Raw genomic sequence first — 15,137 nt, 5'->3', positions numbered from 1 at the left:
TTGGTCAGTGGGAACAAGCAGTTCCACGGGTGGGAACTTAGAGGGTCTGTGCTTAGTCTTGCCATAGGTAAACAAGTCTTGCCATGTGAGTCTTACCTAAGTCATATGGGAAAGGATGGTTCTTTGCAGTAATTCTTTTCCAGAACACAAAAGAGGTTGTGTGTGTGTGTATGTGTTTCTGAACTGTCACTGTTTTCCAGGAGCATAGGGCTCAGGTAAAATTCAACACTGTCAGGATGGAGCCCGGACAACAATAGTTTCTAGGAGACCACGTCCCCAAGGTAATGTATAGATTTCAATAAAAGACTTGAGAGACACATCAACTAATCAAAATGTGTAAACCTTATTCAGGTCCTAATTCAAACAAAACTTGTTTTTTTTAATGACACTTATAAAACAATGAGAGATTTTAACACTGAATCTTTGATGAAAGAATTGCTGTTTATTTTTCAGGTGTGACAATGATATTGTGCTTATGAATTTTTAATTTTAAAAAAGTGATGATGGTATTGTGGTTATGTTTTTAAAAGATTCCTTATATTTTAGAGCTACTTACTGGACAAAATGTTTATATATTAAAGGATATGATTTCTGGGATTGCTTCAATATGGTATGGAAAAGGGGAAAGTGGGTAGAGACTTAGCTGGCCATGACTTGGTAAAATTGTCAACACTGGGGTGGTGGGTCCCCTGGGTTCATTAGGCCAGTCTGTTTACTTTTGCATAGGTTTGAAATAAAAAAGCTTTTCTAAAGAAACCCCCTAATTGTTCTTAATATGCAATCCATGTTGAAAACTGCTTTTCATAGCTTTATTTTTTGTCTGCTCAATGATCAAAACCCGAAAGAGGTTTGTGAAGGGCTCCCCTCCCTTGATTATTACATTTCTATCCATTTCTCCTTGTATTTCCTGTGATGCTTGATTTATAGATGCCATTGCTTTATTATTTGTTTATGAAAGATTGCCTTGGAAAAATAATACATGCTCATGGCAAAAGTAAAGGAAAAAAAATCAAGCAATATATAAAGGAGTATAGTGAAAAAAGATTTTTTTCACCTCAAATTCCCAACTTTCAATCCCTCTCCTGAGTGTCAGCCACAATTACCAATTTCTTCTGTTTCCGTTGAGGAATATATATATATATATTTTAATATATATAATATATACACATGTGCATACATATATATATATAGATATGCATATACCTGAATGTCTTCTTTTTAATAAAATTGGGACCCCAGTTTTACACTCTGTTTTACACTTTGTTAGACTCCTTGCATCTATCACTTAAATCACTTAAATCTTGTGCAGAAAATAGCTACAGTGGAAACTGTGCTGTTTCTGAGAGCTATTTTATAACTCTGTAAATTACAGATAACAATGCAAAGTAATTCCTGTCTATCGACATGCAAATCAATTCCAGCAAGTGCAGGGACAAGCTCCCCCACCCGTGGAAAAACCAGTTTTGGCCCCATTTTGCTCACTCATTTCAACATTCCTTTACTCCACAGGAATTTGTCCTTCTTCGACTTCTCCTTTGATCCAGTATGACATCTGCCTAGTTCCTTCATTATGAGCAAATAAAATCTGCAGCACGTGTTCATTTTATATCTGCATGAGAGTAATGATTTTTTTTTTTTTTTGAGAATTATCCTGTAACAGTGTTTAGCCAATTGGTTGAACATACAACTCATGGGATGTGAGGAAAATCCAACTTTATTTTTATCTCTCATTGTCCTGTGTGAGTAACTGTCTGGATGTATCAGTAACTCATTTAATCTGCTCCAGTCATTTGCTTCAATAAGGCTTTGATAAATATGCTTTTACTTGTGTTTTTAAGTCAAATGTAATTACACTTGTAAGATGACTTTCTAGAAGGACTAAATCACTCTCCGAAGAAATTATACAATTTATCCTCCCACTAAGAGTGTATAAAATGATGGTTTTTCATAGTCTCTGAACACAACACATTATCAAACCTTTAGATCTTTTCCAGTCTGGTAGGTGAAAAATGGAATCTTACTTAAATATGTATTTCTTTCATTATGAATTAGATTGGCATATTTTCATACAATGTAAGCCATCAATTTTCTTTCTCTGTAAGCTGCCTAATTGTCCTTTGCCCATTTTTTTCTATTGTTTTGGTATCGTTCATGTTAACTTGTAAGCTCTCTTTGGATATTAAGGAAATTGGCCCTCTGTCATGGGTGTTGCAAACATCTTTTCCCACAGTGGATCTAGCGCCACAGTGAAGAGATGGGGCCAGGCAACTAGTACAACTCAGTGGGTTCAGAATGTACCTGCATCTAGAAAGGCTGCGTCTCTCACACCTCCTGCCCTCCAGATGTGACTGAGTCCTCACCTTCTCATTCACAGTCCCTCAGCAATGAAGATCTAATTGAAGTGCAAGAAAAAGTGTGCATTGAAAAGTCACCATGGAAACTGCCCCTCCCACAGCATTTACCATTCAAAGGCTTCTACAGGCATTCATGTACAACAAATTAGCAAAGAAAGATTTCCAGACTCACCATCCTAATTTTGAATGCAGTTTGAAGGTGCTTAGAGGCATGAAGAATGCCTGTGGTTTCCATAGGGAGATTACTAGGAAAAGAATTGTCTCCAGTGCCAGATTCTGTGGAGGATAATTTGTTAAGACATTAGACTGCATTTTGTTTTTCCTGCAATTTTCCATCCTCCCCTACCTTCTGCTGATGGTTGCCAGTTCACAGTGCTTAGTGGGCCTTAAGCCTAAAGACTACCTCCGGTCTTGCCTTTAATGAAAGTCTGGACTCACTGAAGAGGTTAAACTAGGTGGGAAAGGGTGTGCAGAGGAAAAATCCATTCTCTTTGGAGGGTAGAGAAGTCAATGAAATCAGAAGAGGTTCTGCCAGGGTTGACGACCTATGGCCACTGTTGAAAGCATCCAGGATGGTGACTGCAGGGGAGCAAAATCTGCCACCCCAAAATGTGTCTCTTTGGCATGTGGATTATTTTAGGCTGATTACTTTTTAAGAAACAAAAGGCTCAGGAAGAAGCTTTGCCCCTCCCCCTGACTGCCTATAAGAATTTAGACAGAGGACCTGCTCCAGGAAGGGAGAAATCACCATAGATAACTACAGCATAATATGAATTAGGGGTGGTAGGGCAAAAGGTAGCAAAGTCTGTTTGCATAAATTCTATGTCCATTGTTTCTGGATGGTCCAGCAAACAACTGCTTACCAAACAATTATCTTTTTCATCTTCCTATGATTTATCTTCCTTCCTCATGAAGTCCCAGACCACTACCCCCTTCTCCTTAGCTCTAGATAAGCCTCAATTGCCTGACTGACTGTGGGTCTCCTATTCTTATGAGTTCACCTATGTATGTACCAAATTTAATTTTTTTTTCCTGTTAATCTGCCGCATGTCAATTGAATTCAGCCAGCCAAAAGAACCTTGAAGGGTAAAGGAAAATTTTTCCTCTGAACAATGACAGAAACTGATCAATGATGGCTAGTGATCTTAGGGAGGCAGGGATTGAGGCACTGGGATTTCCAACTGTAACAAAAAAATCCCAGTCCCAGTGCAGGAAAAGACCAGAGGCCTGGTCACTTTCAAATGACACTGGGCATCTCAGCCATAACCACTCTGGCCTGGGACTATTGATGCCTCCGGATACCTATGGGTGACTCCCAAAATCTATGGGTGACTTATCGTGGATCAGGGTGGCTAGCGGAGTCTAAGCAATGACTGAGGTAGACTTTACCATCATTTTGGCTGGCTGAGGGCTCAAAATTATGCTTAATATAATTTTAATAATCTCATATATTTATATATATCACATATAAGAGTAAGATTCATACCCAAAGTACTTTTTAGGACTAGCATTTTGGGAAGTTTCAGCTAGTTAGCTAATGTACAAAAGTCCCACCACAAAAAAAGTACATTTGTGATGTAGTTTTAATTTTGTTCTTCCACTTAGTAAAGGCTTGTAAATACATAACTTTTGCTATATTTTCTTTTATTTTCATAATCAATTATGGCTTTTCATGGGAACAAATAGATTTCCTAAAAATGTACTTTGATTATGACATTTTAACAGTAGGAAATCCATTTTAAGGTTTGATTTTGTCACCTTAAAGCCAGTGAGGGCCAAAATCGGGGATGATCTGGATGGTTCTCTACTGCCCTCCAGTGGGAAGCTGGATGGAAGTGGAATGTATATGGGAAGCTGGATGGAGACTGGTGTATATTTCTAACATTAGAAATAGACAGAAAGAAATAAAAAGAACCAAAGGCTATTTTTCTCCCAGTGTGTTCAGAAATAAATGAACTGTTGAATGATGAGTCATTTAGTACCACACCTTCTAAGGCCACATTTAAACCTGAGGAGTTACTGACAAGACATAAAATAGCACACAATTTTTGATGTAAACATCTTAAGCATTCTGAGTCTCTATATTTACTTATATAAAATTGATTTACTTATACATACTTATGTAGTTATGATGTTGTACTCTATTATATATCAAACATTCTTCTTAGTAGAGAATCATTAAAGAGTTATAAGAAAATGCATGCAGCTCAGTCTCTCCATGTTTCTGATTGATATCATGGCAGATTTACATTAACAAGTTTATTTAGCACATCTGCGTGAGGCTTAAAATTTGACACTTTTTAAATTGTTTTTAAGGATTTTATTTATTTATTTGAGAGAGAGCATGAGTGAGAGAGCATAAGCAGGGCGAGTGGCAGAGGCAGAGGGAGAAGCAGACTCCCCACTGAGCACAGAGCCTGATGCGGGACTCTATCCCAGGATCAGGGATCTTGCATGTCCTGAGCTGAACACACACGCTCAACCAACTGAGCCACCCAGGCACCCCAATTTGATACTTTTAAAAATTCATCTTTCAAATATCCAAATTAATGCATTAGGTACTAGCAAACGGTAGTAGTTGCAAACCAAGTCTCCATAGGGTTTTATGTTTGTAAACAAATTTTCAAAACTTATTAATACCTCTTAAACAACTAAGACAAAAAAACATGACAACATTTATGTCTTCCCCTGGTGATGGCAAATCTGGGGCATGGTACAAAAATACACCTGGTTACCTTCACTTTGTTCAATAAATGGATTGATCATTGAACTGGAAAACATGCATTTAAGCATAAGGATAACCTGTAAAAAGGCCTTATCATTTCACAGATCTTTTTCCAGGCTGTTGAGAACAAGAGAGGAGGCAAGACCAAAAGGTATGAAATTTCAAGTTGGTTTGAAAACTTTAAAAGGTGATAGAGCCTACATTACATTACAAAACTTGAGATAATCTACCCTAGGAAAATATAGCACTTCGGCAATGTTCCCTGAGCAAGGTGATAATTAAAAATGATACCTAAAATATATTGAACAGCTCCTACATACCAGCTACTGTGCTAAGATTATTTCATTTACCTTCATAAGAACCACATGAGATAGGTACCCTTGTTATTCCATTGTACAAATAAAGAAACTGAATATGAGTAACTGGAAGGATCAACCTCCAGAGAAAGATTAAATAAGAACATATCCGGTTCATTTGGAAATAGAAGTCTTCTAGAACTCTAATTTGCTTTTTATATTTACTGTATTTTTATTTAATGTGTGTGTGGATTTTTTTTTCATGATTCTAAAGGCAGAGGTCTCAAAATCTGAGAACAATATAATAGGTGTCAAGCCTTCTTACATTTTGAATAAAGATGCCAATCTGCCCTTAGCAGGAAGTGCTAAGAGATTGATGAAGGAATTCTGCCAGGATAAGCCTCCTGGCAGTTACACCAGAGAAGACAAAGAATGAAAGAGCAATTGCAGAGGCTGAGGGTGAGAATATCTTTGCAGAGCTATGAAGATGCTGTGACATTTCCCCTCCTTATGGAGGAGAGAGGGTTGTATCAGTTATCTATTACTGTGTAACAAATCATCCCAAAAGGAAGGTACCTAAAACAATAAACACTTACTATCTCACACAGTTTCTGTAGATCAGGAATTTGGGAACAGTTTAATTGAATGTGCTGGCTCAGAGTTTCTCATTAAGTTGCAGTTCAAGATGTCATTTCATTGAGCAAGCTGAGGTCACATGCCTACACTCTCGCTGTAAGAAGGCTAGAAAAAATGAGTAACTGTCTTTCTCACTTTCTGTAAGCGGTGCTCATCACCACCAAGACACACGGTGGGTAATTCCCCAAACACAGAAAGAGAACTCTAATGGTGGACAGCAGAAAATAAAACCACAAAAATGTCTAACTCAAAGTCATCCCTTTGGCTGCCCAACACTGATACAACCACTGCTTTCAGGGCTTATACTTAAAAAAAAGTTGCCACTTAAAATGTTGCAAATATCCTTCATACAAAGATGCACTCACTCTATCACCCTCCCAGAAAGCCAGCCAATGTTTCATCAGTTACCACACCCATCTATCCATTTCTCAGTCCAGAACCTCTAGTTGATATCCAGTCCTTTGCAATTTATAGGCTAACTAATGAAGTTTACAACAGTAGCACACCCCACATACAATAGTAAAGTAGAGGTCAAAGAAAGAAAACAAAAATTAAAACACATAAAAGTGCACCTGATACTCTTCAAGAAAGGAGATCCAAGATGCCAGCTCTCATTTCTTCCCCTGATCATGAGGACTGCATCACTCTTAGTGACTTCCTTTCTCCACCAGCCAATCTGTTCCCTTTACCTTCAGCCAGTACCTTCACTGCTAAGGGATCTGTGTATTTGATAGAACTATCTGTTTAAAGGTATAATCGCAAACCTATTTCTGCTCAATGATCAGGGTGAATCACTCCAGCCAATACCATAACCTTGCTCTTCTCCTTTTCCTTCTCTTGCCTGTCCAGTGACTCAAGACACACAAAATGGTTACATGGCAGTCTCATCCCCAAATCAATGGAACCATTGCTCAGCTTTTGTTGGGGGAATTCCTTTCTTTGGTAACAGACCTCTAAACCATCAAAACCCAGAATCTCAGAGACTGGCAGTTAAAAAAATTTAATAGCCCTTTGTTCCTAAATCCATTATTTTTGGATATGGAAACCTGATAGTTTAAAAACATATCCACAAATTCTTTGACCCTTCTCCCATTAAGAAAAGGAGTCTCTGCTACCGTTCAATCCAGCAATTGCACTACTGGGTATTTACCACAAAGATACAAATGTAGGGACCCGAAGGGGTACGTGTACCCCAATGTTTATAGCAGCAATGTCCACAATAGCCAAACTGTGGAAAGAACCAAGATGCCCATCGACAGATGAATGGATAAAGAAGAAGTGGTATATATATACAATGGAATATTATGCAGCCATCAAAAGGAATGAGATCTTGCCATTTGCAACGACGTGGATGGAACTGGAGGGTGTTATGCTGAGTGAAATAAGTCAATTAGAGAAAGACATGTATCACATGACCTCACTGATATGAGGAATTCTTAATCTCAGGAAACAAACTGAGTGTTACTGGAGTGGTTGGGGGTGGGAGGGATGGGGTGGCTGGGTGATAGACATTGGGGAGGGTATGTGCTACGGTGAGCGCTGTGAATTGTGCAAGACTGTTGAATCACAGATCTGTACTTCTGAAACAAATAACGCAACATATTTTAAGAAAAAAGAAAAAGAAGAAGATAACAGGAGAGGAAGAAAAGGGGAGTATGTCAGAGGGGGAGACGAACCATGAGAGATGATGGACTCTGAAAAACAAACTGAGGGTTCTAGAGGGGAGGAGGGTAGGGGGATGGGTTAGCCTGGTGATGGGTATTGAGGAGGGCACGTTCTGCATGGAGCACTGGGTGTTATGAACAAACAATGAATCATGGAACACTGCACCAAAAACTAATGATGTAATATATGGTGATTAACATAACAATAAAAAATTAAAAAAAAAAGAAAAGAAAAGGAGTCTCTGGTTGCTGGAGGGGATGGGGGTGGAGGCATGGGGTAACTGCGTGATGGACACTGGGGAGGGCATGTGTTGTAATGAGCACTGGGTATTATATAAGACCGATGAATCACAGTCCTGTACCTCTGAAACAAATAATACATTATATGTTAATTAATTGAATTTAAATAAGTTTTTTAAAAAAGAAAGAAAAGGAGTCTCCTTTGATATAACCAGCCTTAGTGACTAAGTCCTAATGAACTGAATGTAGTTTTGAAGTGACACTAAAGGACTTCCATTGTTGGTTTAAAAAGGCATTACAGATTCCATCCAGATTTCTCTCTCTGGGGATGTTGTGCCCTTGGTACCCAACTACTATGCTGTGAGGAACCAAATAGCACTGTGAAAAGGCCATGGGTAGGTGTTCTGGCCACAGACTCAGCATCAGTCCCCAGACTTGTGAAAGAGTGAAACTTCAGATGACTTTAGCCCCTAAATTTTTGGCTGCCCCAGCTGGCATCAAGTGGAAAGTGGAACATAGGTAAACTGTCCTCATCGAGTCCTGCACAAGTTATGGATTTGTAAGTAAAGTAAATGTTGTAGTTGTTTTAAACCATTAAGTTTTGGAGGTGGTTATACAGCAATAGACAGCAAGGACACGAAGGAAAACTACTAAATATTGGACACTAGTTCAAGCATATGCTGCAGAAAGGATTATCTCCCAGAAGGCACCATAACTAAGTCTTCAATAAGACATGTGCTTCTTGGTGATAGATAATACAATTAGACCAATGAATTCTATGGGCAATAGCCCATTGCATTATTTCTTTCATTACAGAGTGAGTTTCATGGTCAGAAGCTATATGGTGTCAGACACAGTGATTGTGTATAAAACATTCAATAAATCCCCAGATAGTGGCACTGACAGCAGCACAGCAAACAGGGAAGCAAATCAAAATCTAGAGTAAACAATTTCGGAGAGGAAAACAACTATTCTCAATGACTGGGTAGGGCCAAAGGAATTGACTTGCCTCTGAGTGGCTGGCTGGTCCTCCTGGAGCAGGGGGTATCTCATCAACTCAGAACTGGTCATTGCTGCTGGCAACCAGAACACTCAACAGTGGTTTGGTGATCCTAGGCATAGCTCCAATCCTGCTACCATTTCCATTTCATTCATGAGTCCACTGAGCAAGCAGTGAGGCTGGAAAGGAGGCTGAGTTTCCTCCACAGAGCAGTTCATTTCATCCTTATGATTCCTAAGATTCATTCTGCTAGGTCCATCAGCATATCCCCTCCCAAATATTCCTTGTCACCAGCTCTCCAATCTTGCTCTTTCCGATGACCTTGACCACCTGGTCAAACAATTAGCTTTGCACCATGAATTATTACCCAAGGCCAATGCTCCTTTCAGGCAAAGTGAATTTCTGGACATCCTGCTGGACATTCTGCACATTAAAAGGACTTCATGACTTCAATGCTCTTCGGATCCAAAGTGGGACGCCAACAATCTCACAATGCATTTCTAGCAGGTACCACCATATTGTGCAGAGCAACAAACCTGAACAATGCCTGGCACATCATGGGTACTCAACAGACATTTGTTGAATCATTCTTTAAAAATGCAGATCATAACTAACTAGAATTTAAATAAATAGGGCGCCTGAGTGGCTCAGTTGTTAAGCGGCTGCCTTCGGCTCAGGTCATGATCCCAGGGTCCTGGGATCGAGTCCCGCATCGGGCTCCCTGCTCCGCGGGAAGCCTGCTTCTCCCTCTCCCACTCCCCTTGCTTGTGTTCCTGCTCTTGCTATCTCTCTCTCTGTCAAATAAATAAAATCTTTAAAAAAAAAAAGAATTTAAATAAATATTTGGAAGAAAAAAGATGCAGATCATTTCCCTCCCTCCCCTGTTTAAACTCCTTCAACAGCTTCCTATTGCTTTAGAAGACCCTGTTGGGTGTAGTCTCTGCCTTTTCCTTCCCCTTGTTCTCTGAACTCTAAGCATTGGTCCTCAATTCTTGGAATGTTCCATGCTCCCTCCTGCCACAAGACCTTTGCTCAGACTGTACCCTCTCCTTGCCAAATTAACTCCATTCTCAGATCTTGACTCAAGGATTCTTTCCTTTTTTTTTCTTTCCTGTCTTATAATTATTTTTCTTCACTATACTTAACTCCATATTTATTTATGTGTTTAATTAATTTCTGCCTTACCATGGGACTCTAAGTACTATGATTATGTGCACTCACCACTGGATCCCCAGCACCTAATATATTGCCTGGCATTTAACTAAATATTTTGCTGAATGAACACATGAATAAATAAATGAATGTGTCTGTAATAAAATGTAGTATATGTAATTTGTCTCCAAGTTATCACTGCCAGTTTTGCTTAAGAAGCTTTCTGCTATCAGTTCCTACTCCTCGAATTCACATTTATTAATTTAAAAAGGCATTTGTCTAGACAAGAACTTTCCTAAGCATCGTTCTATACTAGCACTATGCAACAGAAATATGTAAGCTACATATATAACTTCAAATATACTATCAGTCACATTATAAAAACTAAAAAGAAATAATCCTACTATGTTATTTAACCAGTATTTCTGAGACATCATTTCAATGTGAGATTGATAAAAAATATTGATGAAATATTTTACATTCTTTTCTTTATCCTGTCTTTGAAATTTGGTGGATATTTCAGTTTCATCATACCTCAGTTTGAACTAGCCCTATTTAAAGTGCTCAGGAACCACACGTGCCTAGTGGATGCTGAATGGGACAGTGCAGTTCTATAGAAGTCACTTTCACAAGGAGTCTGACCAGCCTCAGCACCTAAAATTAGTGCCAGGAAAGCGTTCTTAAGTCAAACTTTCATCCAGAAGATCTAACTGTCCCAGTATAAGAGACGATTTAAACCAGATACAAGAGTGAGCCCCAACTCCTTCAGGATTCATTAACTTAGGAAGTTGTCTCTAGGAACAATTTAATGTTCATCTTCCTATTACATACTTTATCTTTTATTTAAATAGAAACTTTGCTCCTCCTTATGATATGGGCCATTTTCTTTGCCAGCCATTCTATTTCTCCTTCAAAGCCAATTTATAATTGTCCATTTTTAGGTACTTCATGGCAAATCTGTCTGTTCCCTTGGCTGCCTAGGAAAGTTGGGGGGGTGGTGTCTGTCCAGGCCTCCCATGTCCAGTATACATTCTTTCAGTCTTCGTTATGCCTGCTTGGACCTCTGGAGGAGGCATCCCGGAGAGCAGCGAAAGTCATGGTTTAAGGCCCAGAGCTGGAGCCGGACTGCTCCTTCGGTCCAGAAAGTGGCTCTCTCTCTGCCAGCACTATACACACACAACGGTTTTTAGGTGCTTCAACCTCACCCTAGAGCCACCGCCCACAGCGACAAACAGCATTAGGTGAGCACAAGACGAGCCCGACCCCGGCTTCACCACCTGCCCTTGGATAAAGCGGAAGGGGCGGGACATCCGCCCGGTCGGGAACACTTCCGGAAGTGACGTAGGAGTGTCAACATGCAAGATGGCGGCCCATCACCGGCAGAACACGGCGGGGCGGAGGAAAGTGCAGGTATGGGAGTCCTGCTCTTCGACCTCCCGGACGTGGCCTGCGGCCCCGGGCCCACCTGCAGCAAGCAGATGCCTCGGGCTGCGGTCGTCCAGGGTAGCGGCTTGGGGAGAGCGGGACAGGGCGCGGCCGGCGGTGAGGGGTGGGGCCGCGGCGGTAACGGCTTTGAGGAAGGGGCGGGGGGCGGCTGGCTGGGCCGGCCTGGGCCCAGTCCCGGGACCCTAGGGTGCGGGGTTTGGAGCTAGGGCTTGCCGGACTCCAGCTCTTTCGTCGGCTTGGGCTTGCGGGATCTGGATGGGCTCGTTTCCCGCCCACCTGCCTCCCCCTTCCCTTGCTTTTCACCAAAACGCTCTGCCCTATCCGCGTCTGAGGCGAGGCCTGCGGGCACTTCCCCGGCGGCGGCGGAATGGGCCTGTGCGGGGGCGTGGCGGGGCGCAGATGGCTCTGCGGGGTTTCTGCGGAGGATTCTGCACAGGGGAGCCCTCTGCCTTTATTTATTTATTTTTTCTTTTTGCGGAAGCTTTGTCCCTTGTGAGGTGGAAACGACGTGGAAGTGTGCTGGTGTTAGTGGGGAAATTATCATTTTTATTAATTTTCTTCATCTTCATTGTGCATCCTTGATTCTTTCCTGTTTCTAATGATTTATTATCCAAGGGTAAAGAGTTATCTAACTCTTTCGTGTTTCTTTATGCCTTCGTGAATCCACTTTTATTTTGGGTACGATTAAGAGTTATCGCTACCTAGTATTTTCAGCTGTGCAAGGAGTAAAAGCCCTATTACAAGTGTTTACCTGCAAGTAAATTGTATATGGAGTGACGGTTTACGTGCTTATTCATTAAACGTTTACTGAGCACTTAGTTTAATCCCAAAGATGTGCAAAGAATTGAGACAGTATGGGAATAAGTAATACCCAGGATCTCTTTATGAAACACATTATATGTAGTTCTGCAGATTGAAATCGATTGTTTAATAGGTAAACAGGACAAAGTGATCCTTCAGTAAGGTAACCCCAGCAGTGGCTGTAGGCCATTGTCTTCTGGGCAGTTTACTTATTTGTTTTATTGATCTCATTGATCACTACAGTGACCTGAGCATTCACTAGATGTCTCCGAATTGAGTGAAATTAATAAGAATCTAAAATAGCTTACCCTGTTAGGTGATTTTTAAATGCATCAGTAACAGGATTTAAGTAACCCCAGCATCCAAGCCAGGTGGGTGAGAATATGTGCTGTGGACTAAAATGTAACTGAAAATTGTCTTAATTGTCTTCTAGACACTAGAGTGGTACACTTCTTAGGGTAGTAAGGAGAGTTAATCAGGCATCTGTTACTTGCATTTAAATTAAAGGCCATATAAAAGTACAAGATGAGGAAATGTAAATTCACCACACTGTGTATGGAAAAATTGAGTGTTTTAATAAGCTGAATGTGAGCCATCACATGTTGAATGAGGGAGATAATTCCATTCTTTGCTGGTCATAGTACAAAACTACAGTTTGGGGTTCAGCACTTAGTACCTTGTTCTTGATAGGTCTAGCAATCAGATTGGTGAAGTAACCTGAAACTATTTCCTAGGAAGAGCATCAGAAGAACCAAGATTAGCCTGCTGAAGATAGTTGCTTTCAGAATTTGTCCCCAAGGTATAGAAATAATGTGAGAAGCTACAGAGATAGATTATATCTCAGTGAGAGGGAGAACTTTTGTTTATGGAAGTGTTTTTCAAACTAGTGCATGTTCGTTGCCAAAAAAAACCCCCACAAACAGTTCAAAGGTATAAATGGTAATTGTCCTCTACTCTTCAAAGAATGCTACTGTGGACGGTGTGATATATAACCCTAGACCAGTTTTTTGTTTTTTGTTTTACTCTGAGCACTGTTGGCATGTTGGGCTGCATGATTTTTTATTCTTTATTGGAGGGGAGGGGGTTCTATGCATTATAAGTTGTTTTGCATCATCCAGGCTTCTGTCTACTAGATGTTAGCATCTATCCAGTGTAGACAACCAAAAATAACTAGATACTTTCAAATGTTTGCGGGAGGATAAATTTGCCCCTGGTTGAAAACCAATGTTCTATACCTCTTTGTGCATGTGTACCCAACTTACGTGATTTTCTTAACTCTAAACAAAGTCATAGTATTTATTGTTCAGTGTCTTGCTGTTTGTCAAAATTTTAAATACACATTCCCATTGACCCAGCAATTCCTCGTCTAAAAAATTGTTTTCCAAAAGTGCAAATGAGGGGCGCCTGGGTGGCTCAGTTGGTTAAGCGTCTGCCTTAGGCTCAGGTCATGATCCCAGGGTCCCTGGGATGGAGCCCTGCATCAGGGCTCCCTGCTCAGTGGGGAGTCTGCTTCTCTTTCTCTTTCTGCCCCTCCCCCCAGCTCATGTCTCTCTCGCTTTCACTTAGATTAATTTAAAAAAATTTAAAAAGTGCATATGCATATATCTGGTTGTGCAAGAGTGTTTATTTTAGGAATGCTGTCATTGTGAAAAAAATCTCAATATCCAACAGTCATCACTTAGCAGATAAATACACTCACCTAGTGGATTAATTTGCAGTTGTTAAAATGATAAGCTTGATCTGTATTATTAAAAAGGAAGGGTGTCCAGAAGTCAAAAAAACAAGTCAACATAGCATAGTCCCATTTCCACAAACGAAATAATGTGTTTTAAACGTCTGGAAGGCTATTAACAGTGATTGTCTCTATGTATTAGATTATGTGATTATGGGTAAGGCAGGAAATGGGATATCTTTTATTTTAAAATATATATTAACTTCTGTATATTTGAGCTTTTTATAACATTCTTTGTTTTTATAAATAAAATCTTTCCATTTTGGAGAAAGTGTATATGGCTACCTAAATATATTTTGCCTCTTGGCTGTCTTGTACCAAGAGGCAGTAGCCCTGAGCTTCATTATTAAATTGTAGGCCAAAAAGAACCCTTGAGATTTATAATATTGATAAATAACCATTGGAGAGGGTCCAAACATACTGCTTATTAATTATAGACATAATGAAGAATGAGCACATGTCCTACCATCTTCAACTTCTCAGCAGCCTGGAGGTGAGTATGAGGGGGAGGGGTGAGTTTGTGATTGGCAGAAACATGATCAGACAGTTAAATGTATGAATTCAGATAGATGATGCAGATTTTTTCCTGGTAATCAAGACATCAAAGCAAGTCTTTTCACTCCCTGGTTGTCCCTTACTGTTATTATTTTCCAGCAGCCACAGTCTATTGGTTGACTCACTCTCTTTCTCTCTCTCCCTCCCCGATTTCCTCCCTCTCCCTCTCTTGCTCTCTCCATCTTTCCTTCAACTTGCTTCAGGATTCTTGGAATGAGGTTGTCACTGCTATTCCTGGTTTAGGAGCAACAACCATGCCCTAGTATCCAGTGATGTTTCAAGTATATACATACTTGGCCTTCCATAATAGGATTCTTTTCTTTGGAAATGACCCCAAATTCACCTTAACCAGGCTCACGTAATAAAAGACATGTATTGGCTCAGGTAAATGAAAAGTCAAGAGGTGGTGCTGGTTTCATGGAGATTTTGAACCAGCAGGCTCACTGTGACTCTCTAACCTAAGAAGTGCTGTAAAGTCAGCTTTACCATTGGGCTGCGGATGAGTTATCTTCTAGTCCCAAACTCGCCGCTCTAGG

General features: G+C 40.3%; 1 protein-coding gene across 3 annotated transcripts in view; it reads left to right on the top strand.

The window, feature by feature from the left end:
* Nucleotides 1-11,384: 11,384 nt before the first annotated feature.
* WDR48 (WD repeat domain 48) overlaps nt 11,385-15,137 on the top strand; it is a 44,189-nt gene continuing 40,436 nt past the window's right edge. Inside the window, exons 1-2 of one of the 3 annotated variants that reach the window (XM_025884127.2) lie at nt 11,404-11,477; nt 14,484-14,539. In XM_025884127.2, coding sequence (XP_025739912.1) covers nt 11,423-11,477; nt 14,484-14,539 — 111 coding nt within the window. In that variant the 5' untranslated portion in view covers nt 11,404-11,422. Of the gene's footprint in view, nt 11,478-14,483; nt 14,540-15,137 lie in introns of all 3 variants that reach the window. The other 2 variants (XM_073901792.1, XM_025884138.2) reach the window with 2 other exon arrangements.

This window comes from Callorhinus ursinus, unplaced genomic scaffold (genome assembly GCF_003265705.2).
Source record: "Callorhinus ursinus isolate GAN/ISIS: 27379988/994484 unplaced genomic scaffold, GSC_fseal_2.0 scaffold1, whole genome shotgun sequence".
In the NCBI taxonomy this organism is placed as follows: Eukaryota; Metazoa; Chordata; class Mammalia; order Carnivora; family Otariidae; genus Callorhinus; species Callorhinus ursinus.
This window is presented reverse-complemented; position numbering and strand designations above follow the sequence as displayed.